This window comes from Somniosus microcephalus, unplaced genomic scaffold (genome assembly GCF_052327205.1).
Source record: "Somniosus microcephalus isolate GS21.2 unplaced genomic scaffold, FLI_Smic_1.0 unresolved_chr3, whole genome shotgun sequence".
Taxonomy (NCBI): domain Eukaryota; kingdom Metazoa; phylum Chordata; class Chondrichthyes; order Squaliformes; family Somniosidae; genus Somniosus; species Somniosus microcephalus.
This window is the reverse complement of record NW_028225181.1, coordinates 69,642,535-69,665,207: the sequence shown is the minus strand read 5'-3', so window position 1 is coordinate 69,665,207 and position 22,673 is coordinate 69,642,535. Positions and strand designations below refer to the sequence as shown.

Below are 22,673 nucleotides of genomic sequence, written 5' to 3'. Positions count from 1 at the left end.
AAACTACAGGATGACTTGGACAGGTTGGTTGATTGGGCAGAAGCATAGCAGATGCAATATAACGTGGATAAATGTGAGGTTATCCACTTTGGTGGCCAAAACATGAAGGCAGATTATTATCTGAATGGCAATAGATTGGGAGAAGGAGAAGTGCAACGAGACCTGGGTGTCCTTGTGCACCAGTCGCTGAAGGTAAGCATGCAGGTGCAGCAGGCGGTTAAGAAGGCAAATGGTATGTTGGCCTTCGTAGCGAGAGGGTTCGAGTACAGGAACAAGGATGTCTTGCTGCAGTTGTACAGGGCCTTGGTGAGACCACATCGTGAGTATTGTGTGCAGTTTTGGTCGCCTTATTGGAGGAAGGATGTTCTTGCCGTGGAAGGAGTTCAGCGAAGATTCACTAGGCTGATACCTGGGCTGGCAGGAATGACGTATGAGAAGAGGTTGGGATGATTGGGCTTGTACTCGCTGGAGTTTAGAAGAATGAGAGGGGATCTCATTGAAACTGATAAAATTCTGACAGGACTGGACAGACTAGATGCAGGAAGGATGTTCCCGATGGTCAGGGAGTCCAGAACCAGGGGTCACAGTCTAAGGATAAGGGGTAGGCCATTTAGGACAGAAATGAGGAGGAATTTCTTCACCCAGAGAGTGGTGAACCTGTGGAATTCTCTACCACAGAAGGCAGTGGAGGCCAATGCATTAAATATATTCAAGAAGGAGTTGGATATATTTCTTAAGGCTAAGGGATCAAGGGGTATGGGGAGAAAGCAGGTACCGGGTACTGAACTTGGATGATCAGCCATGATCGCATTGAATGGCGGAGCAGGCTCGAGGGGCCGAATGGCCTACTCCTGCTCCTATCTTCTATGTTTCAGTTTGAGCTGGAGTGGAGATGGAGGAGAAGCTGCTGGGTTTAACCCCCAGTACTTCTGAGCCCAGGAGGACCCAACAATTTCCAATGTGAGACTGTCAAGGGAGGTGGATTCTAGGGGAGATTAGGTTGTTACACAGACACTGTCCGTACAATGTAAAAGAGTATTGTTTTAGGAGCAAGTATTTCTGTGCAGGCTTTTAATCCAGTTTACATATTCAGATTTGTTTGAATTCATTCTTGGGATGTGGGCGTAGCTCGCAAGAGCAGCAAATATTGCCAATCCCCAGTTTCCCGTTGAGAAGGGGGTGGTGAGTCGCCTTCTTGAACTACTGCAGTCCGTGTGGTGAAGGTATTCCCACAATGTTGTTCGGTAAGGAGTTCCAGGATTATGACCCAGCAACGATGAATATATCTGAGTCAGGATGGTGTGTGACTTGGAGGGGAACTTGGAGATGATGGTGCTCCCATACAACAGCTGCCCTTGTCCTTCTAGCTGCTTGAGGTTGCGGGTTTTGGAGGTTCTATCAAAGTTCTGGTCGAGTTGCAGATGTATAAAGTTCCTTTCCTTCGCCCCCCTCCCCCTACCACACCCACCTCTCTCTCTCTCTCTCCTCCCATAGAGGCCAGAGTCTTGTGTAGGCCCAGACCAGGTGGCGGATTCCCTTCCCTGAAGGACATCAGTGAACCAGTGGGGTTTTTATGACAATCCGGCAGCTTTCATGGTCACTTTTTTTCGAGTGCCGGCCCCACAAATGACCAGATTCATTAAGCTCAATTTCACAACCTGCCTTTGTTTTCTTGTGGGTTGTCTCTTACGCTCCCTGTTTTAAATTAATTTTACAGGGCACTGGAAGGGGAGGATTTGCAGACAGGAAACTCAAACCAAACACCACGTCAAGATCTGACAGAGTCACTCGACTCATCGGATCTGAATATCACCGGCCTCTGAACATGGAAGCAAAAAGCACCGTTCACAGCGGGGAGAAACCGTACACGTGTTCTGTGTGTGGACGAGGCTTCAGCCAATCATCTAGCCTATCGAGACACAAGCGCATTCACACCGGGGAGAGGCCGTTCACCTGTTCCGAGTGTAGGAAGGGATTCACTGATTCATCCACCCTGCTGAGACACCAGCGATTTCACACTGGGGAGAGGCCGTTCACCTGCTCCGTGTGTGGGAAGGGATTCACTGAGTCATCCAACCTGCTGAATCACCAGCGAGTTCACACTGACGAGAGACCATTTAAATGCTCGGACTGTGGGAAGTGCTATAAAACTTCCTGGGTTCTGACGTACCATCAACGTGTTCACACTGGGGAGAGACCGTTCAGGTGCTCTCACTGCGGGACTGGGTTCATGCGATCATCTGAGCTCACTGTACACCAGCGCACTCACACTGGGGAGACGCCGTTCACCTGCTCCGTGTGTGGGAAGGGATTCACTCAGTCATCCGACCTGCTGAGACACCAGCATGTTCACACTGACAAGAGGCCGTTCAGGTGCTCGCACTGCGGGACTGGGTTCAGGCGATCATCTCAGCTCACTGTACACCAGTGCACTCACACTGGCGAGAGACCGTTCACCTGCCCTGAGTGTGGGAAGAGATTCACTGAATCATCCAAACTGCTGAGGCACCAGCGAGTTCACACTGGGGAGAGGCCGTTCACCTGCTCCGTGTGTGGGAAGGGATTCAATCAGTCATCCATCCTGCTGAGACACCAGCGAGTTCACAAGTGACTGCAGGGGTTGGATTCTGTTGTTGCTGCTGTTAATCACATCCAGGACTGAACCATGTTCATTCTGACAGTTGGGGTTTGTTTCTGCTGATGTAAATAACCCCAATAACTGGGCTGGAGTTTAATATTCTGGATAGCTGTCAAATAAACCAGCTTTGTTTTAAACACATTATTGTAGATTTTTGTCTTTCCCACCTGAGTGTTTATCCTCACCTGGCTGGAGCTCAGAAAGGACAATCTGGGGGAGGATCGTACGGCGGGAACAGAACTCCAGCCTGGACACAGTCCTTCAGGGCCACACTGAGAGGGGCAAACGGCACTTTGGTCCTTCTCGTCTCTCTTCACTGACAGCAAAGTTGCCGTGTGGGTTAATCTCGAGGCGTGTGAGAAACGTCTCTGCCATGGTTCAGAGCTCCTAGGCACGGAACAGAAGGCTCCTTTAGGAATGTACCCCAGTGCTTTTTTTTAATGGCCTTATTAACCTGTGTCACTACTTTTAGTGATTTGTGTATCTGTAGCCCTGGATCCCTCTGCTCCATCAGCCCATTTAGACTCTTGGGGGAAAAATTCAGTGGCGCCCCCTTTGGGTCGCTAAATTCACCAGGGCTAATTTTAGCCCCCCGAAAATGTTAGAGCCCCTGTGCATTAAATTCAGCAGTAGCGCCCCAAGCAGGAGGCGGGGTGCTCCTGGAAGCGCTCCCCTCCCTTGAGGTGCCACCAGTGAATTTCAGGGCGCTTCGTGCAACAGCGCCACGCCCGTTGGCACATAGCTTCGTGCCATAGCAGACCTCCCTCCCTGATTAAAGGGGAGGAGCCTAGCACTGCGCACATCGGGGCCCTGCTGGACCAACGGGGAGCGGGGTGTCGGATCAAGAGGAGCGCCGGGCTGAGCGATCGCGGCCGACACCCCGAAGAAGAAAGGGGAAGGGGGCGGGTGCTGGCAGTCGGCCAAAATAAAAAGTTGCCGCCCGACACCTGCCCTTTAAGTGGCGCCACTGCGGCTGCAGGAACGACCCCTGCCTGACCTTGTCGAGCATATCGTCCGCCAATAGGTATGGGGTCGCAACCCAAGGTTGCAGCCGGGGTGCTGCGCATGGCGATGGCGTCATTGCCGGGAGTGCAGTGCCGCGGGGCGCTACCGGCTACCGCCGCCGCTAACCTCCCGCTAAATATCGCGGAAGGCACAAAGCAACCCAATTTCACCCCCTTGTCCAAGTAGTGTGTGGCCTCCTTATTATTCCCAACAAAACACACCACCTCACACTGACCTACAGTGAAATTCATTAACACACCACCTCACACTGATCTGCAGTGAAATTCATTAACACACCACCTCACACTGATCTACAGTGAAATTCATTAACACACCACCTTACACTGATCTACAGTGAAATTCATTAACACACCACCTCACACTGATTTACAGTGAAATTCATTAACACACCACCTCACACTTATCTATAGTGAAATTCATTAATACACCACCTCACACTGATCTATAGAGAATTTCATTAACACACCACCTCACGTTGATCTATAGTGAAATTCATTAACACAGCACCTCACACTGATCTACAGTGAAATTCATTAACACACCGCCTCACACTGAACTATAGTGAAATTCATTAACACACCACCTCACACTGATCGTGGAAGGACAGCCAGGGAGAAGCAGGCCCCGGGATGTCGATACCACGGCGGCTGAAGATTGTTGGGCAGGAGTGCGGGAAAAGCGGAGCAAGGCGAGAGCGGACTCTATTGTGATGGCGCCAATGAAGATGGCTGCCGTCCTTGCGGGCTACTTGCGTACCAGGCAGCTAAGTGTCCTTTGCTGCTTGGTGCGCTCGGCTCATTAAGAAAAAAGCATTTCACTGACTGGATTTCACTTGTTGTATTTGGTTATGTGACAAATAAAAAATAAAATTGAAATTGAATCTATCGTGAAATTCATTAACACACCACCTCACACTGATCTGCAGTGAAATTCATTAACACACCACCTCACACTGATCTGCAGTGAAATTCATTAACACATGTAGAAGTGCCTTTTTTCTTAGCTCTGGGTAATGACTCAATACACTCTTGGATTCGTTAGACGGACAGGCCTTTTATTTCGCTTGCAAGGGGAATCAGCACCTCTACTCAAGGGGTGAGGCTACTATTCCAATGATACAGCGTAAGTGTTCCATATTTATACAGTGTAACAAACAAGTTTGATTGACATTCCTTTGTTCCTCTATCAGGATACATTTTAGATTAATCATCAGGTCTTATGACATATTGACAGAAGGATCCTGGACACATAAGTCAACCGTTAATCTATAACAGGGCATGAATCGTGTAACCGGAGGTCCTCTTTAATCTTAATCATGTATTGGGAGGCTAGGTTTGCTTACGGTCGCAAGTTATCAGGTCACTGGGTAAATCAAACAGAACCCATTGTTTCACTTCTACATTCTTATTAGGTGTGCAGACATCTGTTCTTGGCTGTAATCCAGGTTCGTGCAATAGCTCTAGTTACACATCGACTCTTTACCTGTGTCAAGTCTGAAAACTTTTACCCAGCAAGCACTTGAAATTAACCCCTTATATCATGTAGATTTCCTCATTCCCCCCTTTTGTCCTTTCTAAGGACAATCTATTTCGCTAAGTTTAAGAAATTCCACATCAAAGGTTTCACCCTTAATATCCTCATATTCAGACATCATGGGTACTGGGGGAGTTGATGTTAATGAGGAAAGGACTTTTGTACACAATAATTTTAAACAACCAATCAATAAACTAATTAAAATTATAATCATCACAATTGCAATTAAGACTTCCAAAATTTGCTTTCCTAATGCTCCTCCCCATCCTGAAATCCAATCCCACATGGACCACTGTTCAGGTTGACGTAGTTTCTTTACGGCCTCCTTTATGTGGTTTACCAGGTTGGTGATATTTTCTGAGCTATCTGGAATATAGGTGCAACATTCGGTTTTTATGATTGCACATGTGCCCCCTTCTTTTGCCAACAAATAGTCCAGAGCCATGCGGTTTTGTAAAGCAACAGTGCGCAAAGCCACCATTTCTGCGTTTACATCACGAAGAGCATCAGCAGTATCATTGGCTATTTGTTCCAACACTGCTGCCATGTTTATAGATTCTCTTGCTAGCTTCTCTGTTCCATACCAGGGAAATGCTATAGCAAAGAACCTTTCAGTTTCTGTAATGGCTTGTTTTGCTCGTGTCCCAGGGTGGCTATCCAAAGATGAAATATGATGTATATAGGGCACTACATATCCCAAGTAACATGACCCAGTCCAATTTTGTGGTAACCAAGGGTATGCTCTATGCCCACAGATGAAATAGGTGTTATTATAGGCTTCAAATTTGTTCCATATCTGGTGCATCATTCCTATTCCTTGTTCTCCTTCCCAGGTTTTTCTACTAGTCAAATTTTGTACTGTGGACAGGTTCCACCATCCCCAATAGGGCCATTCGACTGCACCCGGTGGTTTAGTAGTAGTTTTAGTCAAAGTGTAGTTACATTTGCACTCACTCCATCCAACCATCAATCCTTCTCCATTGTCGTTTACCAGACAGACTTCTCCTTTTGTATTATTTACGGTTCCCATTGACGTCACTAATAGACTCTCTGGATCCCTTTGATTATCATATTGGGGATGAAACCATCCTTTGAATTTCGTTAGGTTATATCCTGCTCCCTTCCACTCATCTTCTAGTTGTTCTGGATTCAAACTATTTTGGGACACTGTACCAGGGGCATCCTCATTGTTCCAGGTAGTATTAGATTGTAATAACCACCCTACCATCTCCTCCATTCCAAAGGGAATGGGCCGTAGGGTTATTCCACCCTCTGCATGTATAGGGATGTGACTGCATATCCAGCATTTAGTAAGGTTCTGTCTTTTGGCATACAAATAACTCATGTATAGCCATGCTTGTTTAACAACCTTCTTCCCTGTTTCTTATCTGTCCTATTAAGTTTTCTTTTCTGAGTGGCTAATGTTGAAATAAAGGGCTGTGTAACTGGATTGTTACAAAACATTGGCCTGGCCGTCAGGGCCAGTTCTCCCTTTGGATTACCACTACAGATAACTCCTTCATTCGCAATTCTTTCACTTGGTGACACAGTATCGGGGCATGTAACCCATAGCTTATCAAGCTTCTGTCCACTATCTTATTCTGCCTAATCCTAAGACTCAGGGGTTGATACGGGGGTACCTGCATAGTGTGATCCTGAAGCTGAACCTTCATAGTCTCGTTATAGCATATAAAGTACACATTCTTCTATGCATGGTTTGCCCTTCAGGGGATCTGGGTAAATCAATATGGCAGTTTCAATTATCGTTAACAAAAGGAACAGTCTTATTAGAGTCCAAATCCAGTTCATCTTGACAGTGTATCGTCTTCAACTGATGCCTTCTTACAATGGGACGCGTGTATCCATGTTGGTCGCTCCTTTACTTTTACAGCGGTGTTTGTGGTCAGGAGTACTTGGAAGGGTCCCTCAAATCTGGGTTGAAGGTCATTCTTTCGCTTGAAGATTTTTATGTAGACGTTATCTCCTGGCTCGAAAGTATGGCACTTTCCTTCAGCGGGATCGGCCTGGGCTTCCTTCGCCTGTTGATGGAAACTAGAAATGCATTTGGTTAGTGCAATGTAATAACTCAACATATCTTCCTCCATTTTATGAATGTCCATTTGTTTAGCTGTTAAAGGTGCCGAAAAGGGCAATCTTTGTGGTCTTCCCATGACGATCTCGTGAGGCGACAATCCTGTAGTTCTGTTGGTAGCAGACCGCATTGTCATTAAAGCTATGGGTAACAAATCAACCCATTTAAGTCCAGTTTCTTTACACAGTTTTGCAAGCTTGTTTTTCAGCATCCCGTTATATCTTTCCACTAGTCCAGCCGACTGTGGATGATAACTGCAATGGAGGTGCTGGTTAATCTGTAAGGCTTTACATAGTTCCTTAATCACTGTCCCCGTAAAGTGGGACCCATTGTCACTTGACAGTTTTGCTGGTATCCCAAAGCGAGGTACAATGTCCTTCAATAAACATTTAGCAACAGTGGTGGCGTCACTCTTTCTACAAGGAAACGCTTCAATCCATCTTGAAAACATATCAACAATAACTAATACATATTTAAAGCTCATGCACACAGGTAGTTCAATAAAATCCATTTGCAAGTGTACAAAAGGGCCCATGGGGTTTGGGTGGGATGCGGGCTGTACCTTCTTTATTTTCCCTGCATTCATGGTCTGGCAAATAGTACAATTTTCGCATATTTGTTTTGCCAACTTTGAGATTCCTGGTGCATACCAGGTCTTGAGGATATAGTCCACCATCCCCCCTTTGCCCGCATGGGTGAATTTATGAACACATCGGGCAATTGGTGATAGTAATGATTTGGGTGCCACCATGCGGCCGTCATGATGAACCCATAAGCCGTCAGTGTTTTTAAAACAATGATTAACAACCCATTCCTTTACTTCATCAGAACTGGCCCTATCTTGATGGGTCAGCACCTCATCTAAGGACGGGGCTGCGGTATCTCTGGCTTTTCCCTAACAGGGAAGGCTGAAACTTGTCGTTCAGTACTTGATGTAGCTACTGACTTAGCAGCGCTATCTGCAGCAGCGTTTCCAAGCGCAACCTTGTCCAAATGCCCCGTGTGCACTTGGCACTTAATAATTGCAATCTGTTTACGTCTCTGAATAGCTAGTAAAAGATTTTGCACTTCTTGTGCATTTTTAATCTGGGTTCCCGAGGAAGTCAGGTAACTGCGAATTTTCCAAATTTGTCATGCTCATGTCCAATAGTGGTCTGGTTATTTCTGAATAGTTCAATATCCATTGTCTACAATAGCCAGTCATTCCTAGAAAATGCTTCATTTCTCTTTTAGTTTTTGGCAACAATGTGTTGCAAACGACCTTTATTCTATCCGGCGTTAACTCCCTGTTTTAACAATGATTCCATCACTGGCTCAATTCCTTTTTCTGCTTTCTCTGACAATGGATACTGTGACCTTTTGGGTAATGGTGCAGCTGGATTAATTGTAACTTTATAGGGCTGTGCAGTCTAATAGTTAGGAGGTATTTTAAATTTAAAAACGGCTGATAATCTTGTCCTGTTTTGTCATAGCAGGCCGTGCAGTGCAATTTTGAATGCCATTTCCCTAGTTTCAGGGATTCCTGGTATTGTTTTATGGAGCTTGTAACGAATCCCCACGCTCCTAACAGACTGACAAGTTTGGGACTCAAACTTGGGTCGGCAATTTCCCATGCGTAAAGAACAGGGTGTTTTATTTCTGTTACTGGGTACGCATATGCCTTATCTACTTGGATTTCTACCGTTACTCCTGATGGGGAGCAAATGATTGTAGCATTCATTTTGCACAGCAAGTCTCTTCCACATAAATTCATAGAGACATCTCCTGATAACAGAAAGGAGTGTTCTTCCTCAAATTCTTCTACTTTTACTGTGAGGGGAGTCGATTGATTCAAGCATTGTAGTATTCCAGCCAATCCAGCTATCGGGGTCTTTTTCCCATTAATAGGCATTCCTTCAGAATATCCTTTCCCTAACACCTAAAAGGTTGCTCCTGCATCTACTAAAATGACATAGGTCTCCCAGCTATTTGCATTTTAATTTCAGGTTCGCTGCGTGAATTTAAAGAAACAACGGGCATTTGGTGGTCTGTGGCGCCTGGGGCTGCTGGTGTCAGTCAGTAATTCTGATCTCTATTTCTCCTAAATCCCTGTCCGTTTGTAGGGTAACCTCCTGACTAGTCCAAAAAAGAGTTATGGACAGTGAAATTAGGACCTTTATTCTCTAACGGAGGTCCATTATTGGAGGTTTGGTTCTGACGATTTTTCGCAGGGCATTGGTTTGCCAAATGTCCGGGTTGTCCGCAATTGTAACAATTACCAGATCGTCCATACCCTCTTACTCTACCACGTCTTCCTCTATATTCCCCTCTATTCATCCTTCTATAGTTACCTTGTTATCGTACCATAATAGAGGAGAAAGGTGTTTCTTCAGGGTAATTTTTTTTCTTCTTCTGACTCAACAAACATAGAGGCAGTCTTTTTATCTGGCTGTTCTCTATTTCTCTCTTGTCCGTTAAACATTCCTCGAGGCAAGTAATTCTTTCTATGTTAAATGAACCATCTGAGGGAAAGGGTCTCGTCTTATTTACAGTCCATTTGGACCAATTTGGTAGGTGATCAATGGATGATTGACCACAGTTCTTTAACATAAAGGCTGCTGGCGTGCCTTTCTCAGGCAGTTTACTGTTACTAGAACCCATTGTAGCAGCTTAAATATTTTAGTGTTAAAACATACAACAATTCCGTAACATTCTATGATCTGCGTGGGACGCCTCTACAGATCAGACATGATTAAACATTAATACATATGACAATAAACAATAAACAATACACTTGATAAACAACAACCAAAGTGTTACTAAATCCCCAACCTATGCAGCCTTACTGGACGAAGTTGATTGATAATAACAAGTAGTTAAATACTCACTCTCATAAACATTAAACATTGACACTGTGTTTCAGACAATCGCCCACTCTTCTCTCCCTCTACCCTACTCCCTTTAGCCAAATCTTTAGCAAAAAGGGCCTTCAATTTGTCCCAACTAACTTTACCCACTCTCTCTCCCTCTACCCTACTCCCTTTAGCCAAATCTTTAGCAAAAAGGGCCTTCAATTTGTCCCAACTAACTTCAAGCTGGAACCTTGCTAGTTCAATTTCCAATAAATCGCTAGCTCCTTAGTTAAATCAAATTCGTGACTTAACCTTCTCTCTCAGCAAGCTGGAACCTTGCTAGTGCAATTTCCAGTAAATCGCTAGCTCCTTAGTTAATCAAACTCCTGACTTAACCTTCTCTCTCTGGTACCTTTATTTCAGCGCTTCCTACCGTCCTTTTCTGCATGATCCTGTTCGCGGGGCGTCAGCGCCTCATGGCTGATCCTCTGTTCCGTTTCTGAAAGGGAAGCAGTCACAATGGCAGTTTAACCTCCGAACCTTGTGAGTCAATTACCCGATGGCAGTACTGTCCAATGGAATAAACAGACTATGCGCAGCTATGCTTCTGGCAGGGAAAGTCTCAAAAATGTGGCAAAACACCACCTTCGGCCGATGGGAGTTTTCCTAACCGAGCAATGTACTCGGCGTCTGTTAACTCACCAATTGGTACAGCAAGCCATCTCGGTGGAACCTCCAAATTGTTGAAGTGCCTTTTTCTTAGCTCTGGGTAATGACTCAATACACTCTTGGATTCGTCAGATGGACAGGCCTTTTATTTCACTTGCAAGGGGAATCATTACCTCCACTCAAGGGGTGAGGCTACTATACCAATGATACAGCGTTAGCGTTCCATATTTATACAGTGTAACAAACAAGTTTAATTGACATTCCTTTGTTCCTCTATCGGGACACATTTTAGATTAATCATTAGGTCTTATGACATATTGACAGAAGGATCCTGGACACATAAGTCAACCGTTAATCTATAACAGGACATGAATCGTGTAACCGGAGGTCCTCTTTAATCTTAATCATGTATCTGGAGACTAGGTTTGCTTACGGTCGCAAGTTGTTAGGTCACTGGGTACTTCAAACGGAACCCATTGTTTCACTTCTACATTCTTATTAAGTGGGCAGACATCTGTTCTTGGCTGTAATCCAGGTTTGTGCAATAGCTCTAGTTACACATCGACTCTTTACCTGTGTCAAGTCTGAAAACTTTTACCCAGCAAGCACCCAAAATTAACCCCTTATATCATGTAGATTTCCTCACCCCTTATCCTTAGACTATGACCCCTTGTTCTGGACTCCCCAGCCATTGGAAACATCCTTCCTGCATCTAGTCTGTCCAGGCCTGAAAGAATTTTATAGCTTTCGATGAGATCCCCTCTCAATCTTCTAAACTCCAGTGTGTATAAGCCCAATCGACACAATCTCTCCTCATACGTCATTCCTGCCATCCCAGGTATCAGCCTGGTGAATCTTCGCTGCACTCCCTGCATTGCAAGAATGTCCTTCCTCAAATAAGGTGACCAAAACTGCACACAATACTCAAGGTGCGGTCTCACCAAGGCCCTGTACAACTGCAGCAAGGCATCCTTGTTCCTATACTCGAACCCTCTCGCTACGAAGGCCAACATACCATTTGCCTTCTTAACCGCCTGCTGCACCTGCATGCTTACCTTCAGCGACTGGTGCACAAGGACACCCAGGTCTCTTTGCACTTCCCCTTCTCCCAATCTATTGCCATTCAAATAATAGTCTGCCTTCCTGTTTTTTCCACCAAAGTGGATAACCTCACATTTATCCACATCATAGTGCATTTGCCATGTTTCTGCCCAGTCACCCAACCTGTCCAAATCATACTGGAGTTTCACGACATCCTCTTCACAGCATACCCTCCCACCCAGCTTTGTGTCATCTGCAAATTTGGAGATATTACATCCAATTCCCTCATCCAGATCATTAATATATATTGTGTACAGCTGTGGTCCTTGGACCGATCCTTGCGGTACCCCTCTAGTCACTGCCTGCCACTCAGAAAATGACCCGTTTATTCCAAATCTTTGCTTTCTATCCGCCAACCAGTTCTCTATCCAAGTCAATACCTTGCCCCAATCCCATGTGCCTTAATTTTGCACGCTAATCTCTTATGCGGGACCTTACTGGAGTTTCTCAGCATCCTCCTCACAGCACACTCGCCCTTCCAGTTTTGTGTCGTCTGCAAACTTGGAGATATTACATCTAGTTCCCATGAATGTAGGTAGGAAGAGACTGGACAAGGGGAGAAAAAATAGTGTTGAGATAGGAAGAGAAAAGTTCCGTGGGGCAAAAACAGGCTGAATCGATGGGTCTACTAGGGCAGCCCTGTTTGTGGATCTTGGGAAGGAGGTAGAAGCGGGCTGTGTGGGGTTGGGGGTCTATGAGGTTGACAGCCATGGAGGGAAGATCTCCAGAGGAGACGAGGTCAGTGACAGTCCTGGAAACAATGGCTTGATGTGGTAGTGGGGTCATGGTCCAGGGGGAGCTGGAGGAGGTGTCAGAGAGTTGGTGATCAGCCTCCGCACAGTAGAGGTTGGTTCACCAAACAACAACAGCACCACCCTTGTCAGCACATTTAATGATAATGTTAGGGTTGGATCAGAGCGAACGGGATCCTGCAAGCTCAGAGGGAGGTAGGTTGGAGTGAGTGAGGGGACCAGAGAAATTGAGACACAATGTGGACACTCTGGTGTGTCAGTGGGTGTGATACACCATGGAATCCCTTTCCACACACTTAGGTTGACTCTAATGATTGAGTCTGTTCCAACTGACAACAGCTTAAGTCTCCTGAATTTATTAGTGACTATTATATTTATGGCCCCTTAAATATGATGAGATTCTGTTAAGCTGACCAGTATGTTGTTGTACTTTGTCTTTTTCTGATGAATGAAACATTACTGAGCCCCTGTACCCATGTTATGGGATGTAGTGCAAGACAAGTAAAGACACAATGTCTGGGTGTGAATCTAATAATAACCTCACGGACCATATAGGTGTGATAACCAGACGGGCTTGTGGTTATAGTCTGGTCACAGATGGACTAAATTCCCTGAATTAGCAGGAGTTCAGGAGGCGGTCAACAGACGGGTCCAAACAATCCCATTTCCTGAGCAGTAACCAAGCTTGTGTATAAGAACAGGCCAATTAAGCCGTTGTCAGTTGGAACAGACTCGAGAAGATCGCACCTGAATCCACTGCACTTCTATTCTCCAGATTGAGGGAATTATCACCCGATCTGTGTTATGCAGCGCTCTTAATAAAGCCTGGAGAGACAATTTGTGTTCCTGTGAGCTTGACTGTCTGGTATCTGAAACCCTGGGACTCCCGATCATTAGAGTCAACCTCAGTGTGTGGAAAGGGATTCCCTGGTGTATCCCACCCGCTGACACACCAGAGTGTCCACATTGTGACTGCGGTGGGTCGATTCCACTCATTTCCTGTAAACCTGTTTTTAAAAATCTGAGCCAGTGTGTTGTGAGCCAAAGAGCCTTGTGTCCAATGAGGGGAATAAAGGCCCACAGCCTCCCCTGGCCCCGGGCCCTGAACAAGGGACTGGAGAAACTCGCTGTCCTGTGGATCAGACAATCAGCCGGTGCTAGTCCCAGCCTTCAGGCTCCCTGATTGGTTGGCAGACCTGCCGCCAGCTCGCTCCCCCAGCCCCGCCCCACTCGCTCCCTATTGGTCGGAAGCTCCCGTCAATCAGACCGCTGGCCCGGGTCACGTGTCCCTCACCGACTTTACAGAGAAAGTTCTGCGTGGTCGCCGGGCGGAGTTGCAGGTCGGTGGGAGCGGGGTCCGGAGATTAATAATCTGCGGGTAGGCCGCGCCGCAGGGTTTATAAAGTTGGAAAACGGTCTCAGGCCCGAATGAGATCCAGCGGCCGAATGTGTTCCACCTGACGGCAGAGGTGAGGCTTTTTCTCAGTGATAGGCCCGGCTTAGGCGCTGCCATCTTGGTGGAGGTAAGACAGACCGGTTCCTGCTGCAACAAGGTGCATGCGCAGCCATCTTTCTACAGGAACAAAGAGTAGGCGGGGCTTCAGGGTCCCAGTGACCAGGAGAGACAATCATTGACTCATTGATTTTAGTCTCACTCTGCACACAGCAGGTGGAGAACTGAAGGTTTCAGGGTCCCAGTGACCAGGAGAGGCAATCATTGACTCATTGATTTTATTCTCACTCTGCACACAGCAGGTGGAGAACTGAAGGTTTCAGGGTCCCAGTGACCAGGAGAGACAATCATTGACTCATTGATTTTATTCTCTGCACACAGGAGGTGGAGAACTGAACCCAACCAGAGTAGAGGGAGGGGGAAAACTGGGAGTGGAGGAAAGAAATGTTGGAGATGGTGCGATGGGTTTGGATTTCAGCACAGGGAGGAGGGAGAGTGTGTGGGACGGGGATTTACAGCTTTGGGGTTAAATGTGTTATTTTGGTCATATTTCTAGATTTGCCATTTTCTGCCCACAGGGCAATCACAGAGCACTGACCAACACCTCAGCTTGTCAGAATAGGGCAGGTGGAACCGAGCCAGAGGCAGCTCTGGGACTTCATCTTCTGAGCATTGGGTTGGGAAAGAAGAATTCCATTGTTTATTGGGCCCTGGCGAGCACTGACCCCCCTCCCACAATTTTAATATTTTGATGCATCTGTCTATTTATATACTAGGAATGTTTTAATTACTTTCATAGCAAAATGCATTTATTATTAAACCTCCACAGAAGCAACTGTGGTAACAATTGAATAAAACTCAGAGAGTTGTCGGGAGCTGGAACGCTCGACCTGAAAAGGTCATGAGCTGATTCCATCAATGATTTTAAAAGGGAGTTGGGTGGGTACTTGAGGATGAGGATCTTACAGGGTTACGGACAACAAGCAGGGATGTGGGACTAAGCATGAGTGCTCTTTCTAAGAGCCAGCACAGGCACGATGGGCCGAATGTCCTCCTTCGTGCTGTACTTTTCAATGATTCGATGAAAGCTAACAGAACCAAACAAAGAAATGATCTTTGATGAAGTTCTGATGAAGGGTCCCAGACCTGAAACGTTAACTCTGTTTCTCTCTCCACGGATGTTGCCTGGCCTGCTGAGTATTTCCAGCATTTTCTGTTGTTATTTCAGATTTTCAGCATCCGCAGTATTTTGCAATTATAAAGAAATGATCTTCCTTGGTTATTGATCATTTCACTAAATTTCAACAGAGTTCTCTATACACCAACAACTACTTTTTAAAAATTCATTTATAGAATGTGGGCGTCGCTGGCTGGCTAGGCCTGCCTTTAGTGCCCATCCCTAATTGCCCTTGAGAAGATGGTGGTGAGCCGCCTTCTTGAACCGCTGCAGTCAATATGGTGTAGGTACACCCACAATGCTGTTAGGAAGGGAGTTCCAGGATTTTGGGCCAGCGACAGTGAAGGAACGGCGATACAGGTCCAAGTCAGGATGGTGTGTGGCTTGGAGGGGAACTTGTAGGTGGTGATGTTCCCATGTGTCTGCTGCCCTTGTCCTTCTAAGTGGTAGAGGTCACGGATTTGGAAGGTGGTGTTGAAGTAGCTTTGGCGAGTTGCTGCAGTGCATCTTGTAGATGGTACACACTGCAGCCACAGTGCACTGGTGGTGGAGGGAGTGAATGTTGAAGGTGGTGGATGGAGTGCAAAGCAAGCGGGCTGCTTTATCCTGAATGGTGTCGAGCTTCTTGAGTGTTGTTGGAGCTGCACTCATCCAGGCAAGTGGAGAGTATTCCATCACACTCCTGACTTGTGCCTTGTAGATGGTGGAAAGGCTTTGGGGAGTCAGGAGGGGAGACACTCGCCGCAAAATTCCCAGCCTCTGGCCTGCTCTTGTAGCCACAGTATTTATATGGCTGGTCCAGTTCAGTTTCTGATCAATGGTAACCCCCAGGATGTTGATAGTGGGGGATTCAATGATGGTAATGCCATTGAATGTCAAGGGGAGATGGTTAGAGTCTCGCTTGTTGGAGATGGTCATTGCCTGGCACTTGTGTGGTGTGAATGTTACTTGCCACTTGTCAGCCCAAGTCTGAATGTTGCCCAGGTCTTGCTGCATATGGACACGGACTGCGTCATTATCTGACGAGTCTCGAATGGTGCTGAACAGTGTGCAATCATCAGCGAACATCCCCACTTCTGACCTTATGATGGAGGGAAGGTCATTGATGAAATAGCTGAAGATGGTTGGGCCTAGGACACTGCCCTGAGGAACACCTGCAGTGATGTCATGTGATTGAGATGAATGACCTCCAACAACCACAGCCAACTTCCTTTGTGCTAGGTATGATTCCAACCAATGGAGAGTTTTCCCCTTGATTCCCATTGACTTCAGTTTTGCCAGGGCTACTTGATGCCACACTCGATCAAATGCTGCCTTGATGTCAAGGGCAGTCACTCTCACCTCACCTCTTGAGTTCAGCTCTTTTAGAGTCATAGAGTCATAGAGTTATACAGCACGGATAGAGGCCCTTCGAACCATCGTGTCTGCGCCGGCCATCAAGCCCTGTCTAATCTAATCCCATATTCCAGCATTTGGTCCGTAGCCTTGTATGCTATGGCATTTCAAGTGCTCATCCAAATGCTTCTTGAATGTTGTGAGGGTTCCAGCCTCCACAACCCTTTCAGGCAGTGAGTTCCAGACTCCAACCACCCTCTGGGTGAAAAAGTTCTTTCTCAAATCCCCTCTAAACCTCCCGCCCTTTACCTTGAATCTATGCCCCCTAGTTATTGACCCTTCTACTAAGGGAAAATGCTCCTTAGTATCCATCCTATCTATGCCCCTCATAATTTTGTACACCTCAATCATGTCCCCCCTCAGCCTCCTCTGCTCCAAGGAAAACAAACCCAATCTGCCCAGTCTCTCTTCATAGCTGAAGCACTCCAGCCCTGGTAACATCCTGGTGAATCTCCTCTGCACCCTCTCCAAAGCTATCACATCCTTCCTGTAGTGTGGCGACCAGAACTGCACACAGTATTCCAGCTGTGGCCTAACCAGTGTTTTATACAGCTCCATCATAACCTACTTGCTCTGAAATTCCATGCCTCGGCTAATGAAGGCAAGTATCCCATATGCCTTTTTTACCACCTTATCCACCTGTTCCGTCGCCTTCAGGGATCTGTGTACTTGCACACCCAGATCCCTCTGACCCTCCGTCTTGTCTAGGGTCTTACCATTCATTGTGTATTCCCTTGCCTTGTTAGTCCCCCCAAAGTGCATCACCTCGCACTTTTCCGGGTTAAATTCCATTTGCCACTCTTCCACCCATCTGACCAACCCATCTATATCGTCCTGCAGACTGAGACTACCCTCCTCGCTATTTACCACCCTACCAATTTTTGTATCATCCGCGAACTTACTGATCATACCTTTTACATTCATATCCAAGTCATTAATGTAGACCACAAACAGCGAGGGACCCAGCACCGATCCCTGTGGTACCCCACTGGCCACAGGCTTCCAGTCACAAAAACAACCTTCGACCATCACCCTCTGCCTTCTGCCACTAAGCCAGTTTTGTATCCAATGTGCCAAGGCACCCTGGATTCCATGGGCTCTTACCTTCTTGACCAGTCTCCTGTGCGGGACTTTATCGAAGGCCTTACTGAAATCCATGTATACCACATCCACTGCGTTACCCTCATCCACACACCTAGTCACCCCCTCAAAAAATTCAATCAAATTAGTCAGACATGATCTTCCCTTGACAAAGCCATGTTGACTATCCCTGATTAATCCTTGCCTCTCCAAGTGGAGACTAATTTTGTCCCTCAGAATTTTTTCCAATGATTTTCCTACCACTGATGTTAGGCTCACTGGCCTGTAGTTCCCCGGTTTTTCCCTACTCCCCTTCTTGAATAATGGTACTACATTAGCGGTTCTCCAGTCCTCTGGCACATCCCCTGTGGCCTGAGAGTTTCTGAATATATGTGTTAGAGCCCACGTAATCTCTTCCTTTGCCTCACGCAGCAGCCTGGGATACATTTCTTCCGGGCCTGGGGATTTATCCATTTTTAGGCCTGCTAAAACCGCCAATACCTCCTCCCTCTCGATGTTAATATGTTCGAGCATATCACAGTCCCCCCGCACTATTTCTATGTCTACATCGTCCCTCTCCATAGTGAAAACAGATGCAAAAAATTCATTTTGAACCCCTCCTACATCTTCCGGCTCCACACACAGATTGCCACTTTTGTCCCTAATGGGCCCTATTTTTTCCCTAGTTATCCTCTTACCCTTAATATACTTATAAAACATCTTAGGATTTTCCTTTATTTTGTCCATGTTTGGACCAAGGCTGTAATGAGTTCAGGAGCTGAGTGGCCCTGGCGGAACCCAAACTGGGCGTCATTTAGCAGGTTATTGCTGAGTAAGTGCCACTTGATGGCACTGTCGACGACACCTTTATATAGAGCTTTTGAAACATCTCAAGGCACTTTGCAATAGGGTAATAAGACAACAATCGACACACATATTTTGTTTGTGGTCCAGTGCACTGACACAAAGTTCCTTCACAACTGTAACAATTTTATTGCAGTTGCTGTGAAGGCTGCGCTCGCTCTGCTCATACACCTGGTCTCCAAAGGAGGCAAAACAGGACTAATGCTGCCGAGCTCAGCTCTTTTTGATCAGAAAATATCAACTGTTTCGCCTCACCAGGAAATGCACAAAAGAGGCAGCAGTGCTCATTGGCTGCCCAGGAAAGTCCTATTTAGATTAAACTCCTTCACCCAGAGGGTGCTGAGAATGTGGAACTTGCTGCCACAGGGAGTAGTTGAGGCGAAGAGCATGGATGTATTTAAGGAGAAGCTGGATAAACACATGGGAGCAAGGAATAGAAGGAGATGCTGATAGGGTGAGATGAAGAGAGATGGGAGGAGGCTCGTGTGGAGCATAAACACCACATGGACCAGTTGGGCCGATTGGCCTGTTTCTGTGCTGTACAATCTGTGTAATTCTATGTAATAAGAGAGGAGAGAATGTTCCATAGAAACTAGAATTATCTGTTCCGAATTTTAATCCTGAACTTACAGTGATGTCTTTTGTAAACTGCTTTTACAGGGAATATCATTGGCCTTTGACTGTGGAAGGAGTAATGTTTGCCTGTTCTGTCTTTGGGAAAAGATTTCAAAGATCGGTGTGACTGGAAATGCACCGAGACACACACACCCGAGTGAGAGTGTTCCAGTGCACTGACTGTGGAAAGAGCTTTAAGCAGTTACACAGTCTGAAAAAACATCGCACCGTTCACAGCGGGGAGAAACCGTACATGTGTTGTGTGTGTGGATGAGGCTTCAACCGATTGTCCAACCTGGAGAGACACAAGGACACCCACACCACGGAGAAACTGTGGGAATGTGGGGACTGTGGGAAGGGATTTAGCTCCCCGTCCTGGCTGGAAACTCATCGATGCAGTCACACCGGGGAGAGGCTGTTCACCTGCTCCAAGTGTGGGAAGGGATTTAGTCAGTCATCCCACCTTCTGACACACCAGCGACTTCACACTGAGGAGAGACCATTCAGTTGCTCTCACTGTGGGAAGAGATTCAGGCAGTCATCTCACCTCATTGAGCACCAGTGCATTCACACTGGGGAGAGACCTTTCACCTGCCCTGTGTGTGAGAAGGGATTCACTAATTCATCCACCCTGCTGATACACCAGCACATTCACACTGCAGAGAGGCCATTCACCTGCCCCGTGTGTGAGAAGGGATTCACTAATTCCTCTGACCTTCTGAGACACCAGCGCATTCACACTGGGGAGAGGCCATTCACCTGCTCCATGTCTGGGAAGGGATTCACTCAGTTATCCAACCTTCTGACACACCAGAGAGTTCACACCGGGGAGAGATCGTTCACCTGCTCTGTGTTTGAGAAGGGAGTCAATCAGTCATCTCACCTGCTGAGACACCAGCAAGTTCACAAGTGACTGCAGAGGTTCGATTCTGCTGTTATTGCTGCTGTTAATCACATCCAGGACTGAACCATGTTCATTCTGACAGTTGGGGTTTGTTTCTGCTGATGTTAATAACCTCTATATCTGGGCTGGATTTTAATATTCTGGATATATAGCTGATTGAGTTGTCGGGGCTGCAGTGTCCCTTTAAGTACTGCTGTCTGAACTTTCCCCTTAATTTCTGATGAGTGTTCCTGAAATATTTTACAATAAAATTATGAACTTTTACTTCAATCATATATTAATCTTTGCTATAAAATCTACAATTCATTGATTATCATCTCCAATTAGAAAGTGCTAATTAATCCTCGCTGACAACTCTTACTGACATACACTTTACACAAAGTGGCACCTCCATTATCCACCAGAAAGAAGGGGAATGGGAATTGGTGGAGAATCGAGAGTCCCCAAAATGTTGCCCCTCCCATCTGGTACAGCAATCCCCTCGGCACGGGAATAGAGACAAGTCCAGTTATAGTGACGGGATGAGTTAAAGGTATTTACTCAAACGGGCGGAAGGTGGGAAGTGGTGTTCCGTGGGGATTGATGCTGGGACCACTGTTGTTCACCATTTACATGAATGATTTGGACTTGGGAATCAGAAGTACAGTTTCAAAATTTGCTGATGAAACTAAATTGGGGGTGGAGTTAATACTGAGGAAGACTGCGATAGCATCCTTGTAGAATTATTCAGTTGTGTTCAGTAAAAGCACCATCTGTTAATTTGCTTTTACTGATCACATCACTATATAGTTACGTGAAAAACAGAAATCATTAAAAGCTCCCAATTTCAGAATTGTTAGATTCAAACTCAACTTCTCCCAAGTACAATCTAACATTTCAAAAATTGTAATGGATGTAGGCGCGATATTAGGACTGTTGTCTAACACAATCCAAACACAGTGACACACAGACAGATGGGCAGGTGTAGCTTCACAGCGAATCCTTTCAAGCCTCACTAAAAAGTGGCAGACTGGCAATCCATTGTTCACTAATGGAGTTGTGATCTTTGTAAATTAAGACATGGAAATGTGTCAAAGAGTTGATTAACAGAGTGAGGCATCATCTTCCTTTGATTTCTATTTCTGACACCAGGCAACAGAACAAGGTCATTACAACACAACATAAACAGACTCTTCAGGTGTGAGACAGCAGACTTCAGAACAACACGTCTGCCAGCTCTGGCCACAAACCCCAGTACAGTCAACCTTTCAGCAGCTGCAGCCCGGATTAAATAACTAGTAGTTTAACATGTCCAGCAGAACTTTTGTATCAAAATAGAAGAAATGTATTTGTGACACACACACAATTAATAATTCAATCACAATGTGATTGTGAGGATCGATTATCGCCTCTTGATACCTTCCATGTCCACCGGTCGAGGAAGGTATCAAGTGAACCAGTGGACACCGCCTGCTCCCTCTCCAGGGCCACCCGGGCAGGGACAAGACCATGGGAGAGAGGCAGGCAGCCAGAGTGACCCCCCATGGGCCCCGCCCATCCTGGGCCTACAAATTGCTGTTTTCGCCAGGCCCAAGAGCAGGTCCAGGAGAAGATCCTCCCACTTACCCACCCCCCTCCGCACCAGGTGGGCAAAGATTAGGAGCGTGGGGCTAAAGTGTAACCAAGAGTTGAGGAGCAGCCCCTTCAGGTAACTACACAGGGGCTGCAACCTCTCACACTGAATATATACACGGCCCGTGGACTCCTCTAGGCCCCAGAAACCACATCTGGCCTTGGAGTCCGGAAAGGAGCTTAAACTGTTGCACACAACAGCTCCCTGCAACAGTCTCCACCCCAGATCCCCAATGGTGCTGGGAAGGACCCCCGCATAGGGAGCCCTCCATTGCGGAACCGCGCCTCCGTCAAACAGTAAGATGACCCGCCAGTCTGATTGAGATTGGGCAATAAACAAAATTAATCATTAAATGACACAGAAACCCGAGTCCCCGGATCCTCAGCCCTGGTGTGAAGTACGCTGGCCACCAGTTTTCCGTTACTGACTCGCACCTCAGGCCCCGCCCAGTCTGGTTTAATTACTAAATGTTTTCTAACTTGGGTTCAGGCCTGTCATTCTGCGGGAAACAAGGCCTCATTTATTGGTGTGTCCCACCCGAGCGGCTGTTAATGGCTTTAATAAACTGGCAGCAAGTTTTTTTTAAAAGGTGGAAAGAGGTGAAAAACGCAACTAGCGATGCCTCAAAACTCACGGACAGAGAAATCCACTTCATCAGCGCCCCTGCCACAGGACTCAATATCCACCCCTCCACCACTGGTGCACTGTGTCTGCAGTATGTACGGTCTACAAGATGACCACGGTCAGGCTGTGTGGAGTCAAGGGCCTGGCAATAGAATGGATGGAAAGATCGCTACAAACTTCCCTTAACTCCAACCCTCTGATTTCTGTTTTGTAGCCTTATCGATCTTACATACTGTTATGGATAGCAAGCTGGTCACAAAACAGAAAACAGAGAGTAGGGGTTAAGAGTAGCTACTCAGACTGGCAA

The 22,673-nt window shown here is 46.4% G+C and overlaps 1 protein-coding gene across 1 annotated transcript; it reads left to right on the top strand.

Annotated features, from left to right (window-relative positions):
- Positions 1 to 1,366: 1,366 nt before the first annotated feature.
- Positions 1,367 to 20,394, top strand: LOC147091906 (uncharacterized). Its single transcript, XM_085976634.1, has 2 exons — positions 1,367 to 2,602; positions 19,537 to 20,394. The coding sequence occupies exons 1-2, from the start codon at positions 1,826 to 1,828 to the stop codon at positions 20,137 to 20,139; spliced, it is 1,380 nt and encodes a 459-aa protein (XP_085832760.1). The 5' UTR covers positions 1,367 to 1,825; the 3' UTR covers positions 20,140 to 20,394.
- Positions 20,395 to 22,673: the final 2,279 nt, after the last annotated feature.